The sequence below is a fragment of the Citrus sinensis genome, chromosome 3 (assembly GCF_022201045.2).
Source record: "Citrus sinensis cultivar Valencia sweet orange chromosome 3, DVS_A1.0, whole genome shotgun sequence".
Taxonomy (NCBI): Eukaryota; Viridiplantae; Streptophyta; class Magnoliopsida; order Sapindales; family Rutaceae; genus Citrus; species Citrus sinensis.
This window is the reverse complement of record NC_068558.1, coordinates 45280455-45286730: the sequence shown is the minus strand read 5'-3', so window position 1 is coordinate 45286730 and position 6276 is coordinate 45280455. Positions and strand designations below refer to the sequence as shown.

The following is a 6276-nucleotide window of genomic DNA, read 5'->3' as shown; positions in this document are numbered from 1 at the left end:
CTCACTTGGATTGGACTGATAAATCAAGTTTAAATTTTAATCCTAAATTCATGGGATTAATAATTTCAATTTTCATGTGAGTTTAGTTAAGATTAGATAATGAGAAGAAAAATGTCTATCAATTTATGATATCTTATATAATTTCTTACTTTTATTTATAACTTAAACAACTATTTATTATTTATTTTTATTAATTAAGTAATATAGTTTTTTTATTCATAATTTACTTAAAAAATATTAATTAATTTATTATTTGAATAATTTTATTTATTTTATTTTATGAAATGATAATCATGACTGTCATATAATTAATTGAAAACAGACACATATACATACATACATACATATAATTTTCTTATTAGTTTTATTTTTAATTAATTATAATATTTCTTATTAAATATTTATAAATAGTTGATATTTAAATTCAAATATTAACTTAAATACTATTTAACTTCATTTTAAATATAATTAATAAAATTTAATCCAATACTTAAACAAAGTTCGCATAATGTTTTTATTTATTTATTATTTTTCTGGTCAAACGTAGCCTTATTAGACCTTAGTGCATAAAGAGCCATTCTCGTTCAGCTGAAGCTGTTCGAGTTCGCGTGGGGCCCACGCGGGAGGCCCACTAACAAGTAGTGATACATGTTGTGCTGACAAGTAGGCCAATGGATTTCTAATTTTCTACACTGAGAGAAGAGCGTAGGACTCAATATCGTACACCGGGTAGCACATAATCCCTCTACGGCCTTCAATAAATATTCATCCTTCCCTCGCCCAATTTCAAACCCTAATCTTCGAAGCTCTTAGTCTTTGTGCACAACTATCGTTTAATCATCATTACAGGTAAGCTCTCATCTCTGCTTTCAATTTAAATAAAAATATTTCCACAGGAATATTTAGTTTCACTTAAAAATCATGTTTTTCCTTTACAAATTCCAAACACAATCAGATAATCTGATTGTTCGCAAATCAAGATTTTAGCAAACTGCAATATCTGTTCTTGTTGAACCCTAATTATCTTAAAATCCTTCCCTCTTAAAAAAAAATAGAAAGAAACTAGAGCCTCTTCAATTAAGAAACCCTAGGAATCAAGAGACGATAAAACCAAGAAATCAAGAACCGATAAAAATTTACCTAGATTTTGACAGCTCTTCCTCTCTCGTGGTACACAATTTCCTACACCAAGGCCTCGGATTTGCTAGTGTAGGATAAACATTTTTTCACTATCTCCTGTACTAAGGTATCGGTATTTTGCATAAAATAAACGTTATTGGCTAATTCTGTCTTTTGGATATATTTACTGTGACGCCTCTGTGTGTGCTCGATTATACCGTTGATAATTCGATGTGGCATCCAAATTTAGGGGAATGATTTGTTGTTATTGATGCATTGGCTTTATTTCGTGGTTCTTTTGCCATATTTCCTCAAATGAATTGAGAGCAGAGTGGTTACTGTTAGAAGGAGAAATGGTTTTAAAAAACATTACCAGATAGGCCCTAAGCGCCCTCTGCTTTTCTTGCTCTGAGTAAATGGAGCAGGTGAACAGCATCTGATTTTGAATTGACTGTTTCCTTATTTTTTTCCTGTTTGATTCTGATGGGTAAGGTTTTCTTTTTAAATTTTAAATTTTTATTTTTTGATATTGCATAATTTGTTTACACATGGAAGGTTACAGACTTTTGGTTTTGAATTGTGTTGTTTGTCGTAGGAAAAAATGAGCAGCCGTGCAAGCAGAACTCTCTATGTTGGGAACCTGCCTGGTGATATTCGGGAGAGAGAAGTGGAAGATCTGTTTTACAAGGTGATGGTTTGCTTTTCATATTTTCAAGTTAATTGAACAAGAATTTTAGGAACATCTACCAGTATATTGTTGAGTTCTTACTTTTGGGTTATTATGAATTTCAATGAATTTGTTGACCATGTATGTATAACATACTCTGCTGTTTCATATTTACTTGTGAGTGTACAATATAAGCTGTACATTGGGGGACCAAGTGTGAGTGGTCATTCAGTAATTTACTTAGTGGAAAATATGAAGTTCATTGTGTTTCATATAGGGTTTTGGTAGGATGATAGAAGTCACTCTTTGTTGTGTTTCATTCTATTCATTATGTGTGTGATTTTGAAAAGATTTTTTGTGCTTTATGTTAAATTTTGCTTTAGAATTGCGATCTTATTATTTATTTCCGTTTTGATCACAGTATGGACCTATAGCCCACATTGACCTGAAGATCCCGCCAAGGCCTCCTGGTTATGCATTTGTTGAGGTGAGCTTAAAGATGCTTACCTTCCACTCATCTTCTTTCTTTTCTCCTTTTTCATTTTTTTTTGGGGAAAAAAAAAATCAGTAGTCCATTCTAATCAGTCAATTCTCCATCATAGTTTGAAGAGGCTCGTGATGCTGAGGATGCAATTCGTGGTCGCGATGGCTATGATTTTGATGGGCATCGGTTACGGGTATCTATTGTTTAATGTTAGTGTATGTTGCATGTGTCGAATGGATGTTGTGTAGTTCATTTTCTATCATGTGCATCTGTCAGGTGGAACTTGCGCATGGTGGGCGGGGCCGTTCATCATCTGATCGTCATAGTAGTCACAGCAGTGGCCGAGGACGTGGAGTATCCAGGCGATCCGAATATCGTGGTGTGTACTCCATTTCATGCACTTGGTTATGCTTTATGTTACATAATATGGTGCAGACAATATGACCGAAATTTTTGTACATGTAGTGTTAGTCACTGGATTACCCTCTTCTGCTTCATGGCAAGACCTTAAGGTAAAATTTTTGTCTTCTAGTATCATTCATTTTTTATGGTTGGCTTGTATCATTGAAATTCCTTTTTTCTCCTCCCCATTTGATTATCCATACCCCTCTGCATTCTGGCATGTGTGTGGTTTGTGTAGGGTGTGTCTTCAGGTTTGTTTCCTTTGTATCTAATGAGTTTTGAACTCATGGAATTTATGCAGGATCACATGCGTCGAGCAGGAGATGTTTGTTTCTCACAAGTTTTTCGTGATGGCAGTGGTAGGCGACATTGGAATAGTCTTTGCTTGTAAAGTTTTCTTTATTATTACTGTCAGAGTTGTAAAAATTTCCTAAGTTATCCATGTTGGAATTTTTTTTTTTTTTTTTGGTGGTCTTATCATCCTCGTTATCTTGTCCCTGCAATGGGGGCTCTTGACAGAGTTATAATGTTCTGTTTGTCTTCGCTCATTATTCCTGTGAATATGAGTTTACTCTTGTTATCATTACTCACTTAGTATTGTTATGTCAATTCTCAAAAGTTGTGAGGAGTCATTTGGTTTATTCTTTTGGAAGCCAGTAGTTGCCATGTCTTTAGTTTTGTGCTTTATGAATTATATTCACTTTTGGAAAGATGCCTACGTTTTGTTCTCTTTAATCTATTTTCTTTTTGTTTGCAGGCACAACTGGCATTGTGGACTACACAAACTATGATGATATGAAGCATGCAGTAAGTCATCCTCCTTTAATTATGGAGTAATCAGCAGTGATGTTCGTCCATGTTTTTTGATGATTACTCGTGTATACTTTGTGTTTTCATCTGCAGATCAAAAAACTTGATGACTCTGAGTTTAGGAATGCATTTTCTCGGGCTTATGTTCGGGTGAGTCTCTCACTGAATATTCTGAAATTAATGTACTTTGGTGATGCATTATACTTACTAAGATATGGACAATTAGGTGAGGGAGTATGATCATAGACGTGATGGATCCCAGAGTCCTAGTCGTGGCCGATCTTATTCAAGAGGGCGGAGTGAGAGCCGAAGCCGCAGTCGCAGTCGTGGCCGAAGTTACAGTCGGAGTCGTAGTCAGAGGTAAGTTCATGTTAATCTTTTAGACAAGTTATAGTTAGTATGTGCATTGCTGTTGTTTGTGGTGGACATATTGCAGCAATTCGAAATTGTGTGTTCAGTTGAAGAATATGAGCTGTGTTTATTAACATTTTTAACACAATGCAGCAAGTCTCCAAAAGCCAAATCTTCACGCCGTTCTCCTGATAGATCCAGATCAAGGTCTGCTTCTCGCTCACGCTCTGGATCAAAGCCTCGCTCTTTGTCAAGGTATGCTTCGTTATTATCCTTTGTTATGCATGTTGGGATTGTACGTGAAACTTAATACTTTCTTATGGTAATCTTGATTTGACAGATAGAAGCTTTACTTTAAAATTGCTTTAAGTTCTGCATAGTTTATTTCATTTGATTTCAAATTATTGGTTCTTCTTGAAGCCGCTCAAGTATTTTTAATATACCTTCTCCTTTGAAACATGTAATGCTCATGTAAAGGGAGACATGTGCATGCAAACATTGGTTGGAGTAATTCTATCAAATTAATTTACCTTGGGGTAAATTATATCAGATCTTAGCTGGGTTGATTTGGAAGGATTGTGGCGAAGACATTCTTGCGCACTTGCAATTTTCTGTGACATTTTCCTGAGACATGAAGAGTAAATAATTTCCAAGTGTGTGTATAGAATTTTTATTTTTGACTTCTATGCCTTATTCCCATGGGATGGGGTTACTGAAAAAGAAATCCTGGTGTCAAAACTGTCTTCATTTTCTCTTTACTGTATGAACATTGCCTTTTTGTGTTTTTAGATAATGGATATGTGCTGCAAACTGGGAATTGGATATTAGGATCTTGATGGGATATTGTTCAATTGCTTGCAACTCTTATGGGTGTAGAGGTATGCTCTTTCCAGATGGGCAACTTTGGAAACCTTCATGGTATCTCTGTTCTAATGCATTTAGCATCACCAATGTCCATGGTGCTAGATATGGAACAAAGGAGACAATGGATTGCAATAATAAAGCTGGATTTCAGTGAATTAAGTGCCATTTGGATCTGGAAGTCTCGATCAATGAGCGGTTGATACAATTTCTTTGCCATTTTCTGCTTCAACAATTGCCAAGCTATTAGGACGTGCCATCTGGATTCTCTTGGATATTTGGTGGTACAGTAGGGAAGCATGGTTCTCTCATGTCCACTGGTGTCTTAAAAATGCAGTATTCTTTAATAAGGTTTATTTTTCTGAAGTTAGGTATTATTTGTGGATGGAAATTTATGAATTAACTCTGATATTTTGTTCTGTGTTGAGCTGCTAAAGTTTTTTTTTTTGCCCCCTCTCTTTATTCCCTTTTAAATATGGTAAAATCTTGACGTGGAAGAGGCACAAGGCTCTTGGATGAAAGTTCTTAAAAGGAACGAGTGGATTTTAAATTTGGGTTGTTTGTGGAACTTTTGCAGATCACGATCAAGATCCAGATCTCCGTTGCCTCCTGTAAGTGATTTCTGATGTTATTCAAGTTTCTTCAGCTATATTATTGGATCCTGACCAAACTGATATGGCTACTCATCCAGCAGGTTTTAGATATAAAATAATTATCCTTACCCCCCCACCCCCCCAAAAAAATAAAATAAATAATAATGAACTGTAGAATGTAAGAAAGTTATAAACCTAAATAATGAACTGGAGAGTGTAAAAAAGGTTGTAAACCTAAATTCATTTGGTAATTAATATGTTTATGAAGTTTCGCTGATATGCTTCTTGGATAAGTATCAATGCTGTTAATGGTTTTATTTGCCAAATCTCTTATTCTTTGGTGGGGATTGGGAGGCTTAGAATTTGCTTGTCCATTATTGACTCGTATCCTTTATTGGTCATTGGCTGCCTTACAAAAACTATGATTGACTGCACAGAAACAAATAAGTAAAAGCCCCAAAAAGCGAAGTGTTAGCAGGAGCCCGAGTGGGAGCAGAAGCAGGAGCAGGAGTTTATCCAGGTCTCATTCTTCTCAGCTATGTTTTTCCTTCATTCTTTGTTCACAAAGTTTGAGGTTTTGATTATGTACTTTTTTCTTCCCCGCTATTGCTTTGTGTTTGGCACAAGTTATGATTTGATTCCTGGTTGCAAATTGTCTGGACAGGTGAGGTTTGGTTGTTTCTTTGGATGCCCTGGACAATGGCGAAATTCCATGTTGCCTTATCTATTGTATGCTTCGCAAATTTGGAATTCTTGATAGATGTGGATTTGTGGTACTAGGGTGGTTGATGGAATTGAACAGTTTGTGTTTCTTTTATTTGAATTGGATCAAGAAGATTACTTGGCTGGATTGAGATAACTAGTTAACTACTGGACCCGGTTCCACATGATGTTTGGTCCAAATAAATTAGTATCCGGAGGCATTATTATTGTTCAATCCTGTAACTGGGAATTTCTATATTTATGTGGCTTTACAAATTCTAGCTTCA

General features: G+C 35.4%; 1 protein-coding gene across 10 annotated transcripts; it reads left to right on the top strand.

Moving 5' to 3' along the window:
* The first annotated feature begins 681 nt into the window (after window positions 1–681).
* LOC102626504 (serine/arginine-rich-splicing factor SR34) lies at window positions 682–6276 on the top strand. 10 transcript variants are annotated; one of them, XR_008053226.1, is made up of 15 exons: window positions 682–849; window positions 1715–1807; window positions 2208–2273; window positions 2389–2463; window positions 2547–2649; window positions 2736–2782; window positions 2974–3031; window positions 3430–3479; window positions 3576–3632; window positions 3709–3842; window positions 3987–4088; window positions 4384–4471; window positions 4623–4711; window positions 4800–5045; window positions 5272–5305. XR_008053226.1 is itself a non-coding variant. In XM_006479890.4 (14 exons), the coding sequence occupies exons 2-14, from the start codon at window positions 1721–1723 to the stop codon at window positions 5953–5955; spliced, it is 900 nt and encodes a 299-aa protein (XP_006479953.1). In that variant the 5' UTR covers window positions 682–849; window positions 1715–1720; the 3' UTR covers window positions 5956–6276. The 10 variants fall into 10 exon arrangements, 3 of the variants coding, with proteins under 3 accessions (XP_006479953.1, XP_024954455.1, XP_006479954.1); XR_008053225.1 differs by having other exon boundaries at window positions 4384–4486; XR_008053224.1 differs by having other exon boundaries at window positions 4311–4471.

Coding starts and splice junctions, on each gene's coding strand:
- LOC102626504 (XM_006479890.4), top strand. CDS start 1,721: ATGAGCAGCCGTGCAAGCAGAACTCTCTATGTTGGGAACCTGCCTGGT. Junction 1,808..2,207: donor TGGAAGATCTGTTTTACAAG/GTGATGGTTTGC, acceptor TTTTGATCACAG/TATGGACCTATAGCCCACAT. Junction 3,032..3,429: donor AGTTTTTCGTGATGGCAGTG/GTAGGCGACATT, acceptor TTTTGTTTGCAG/GCACAACTGGCATTGTGGAC.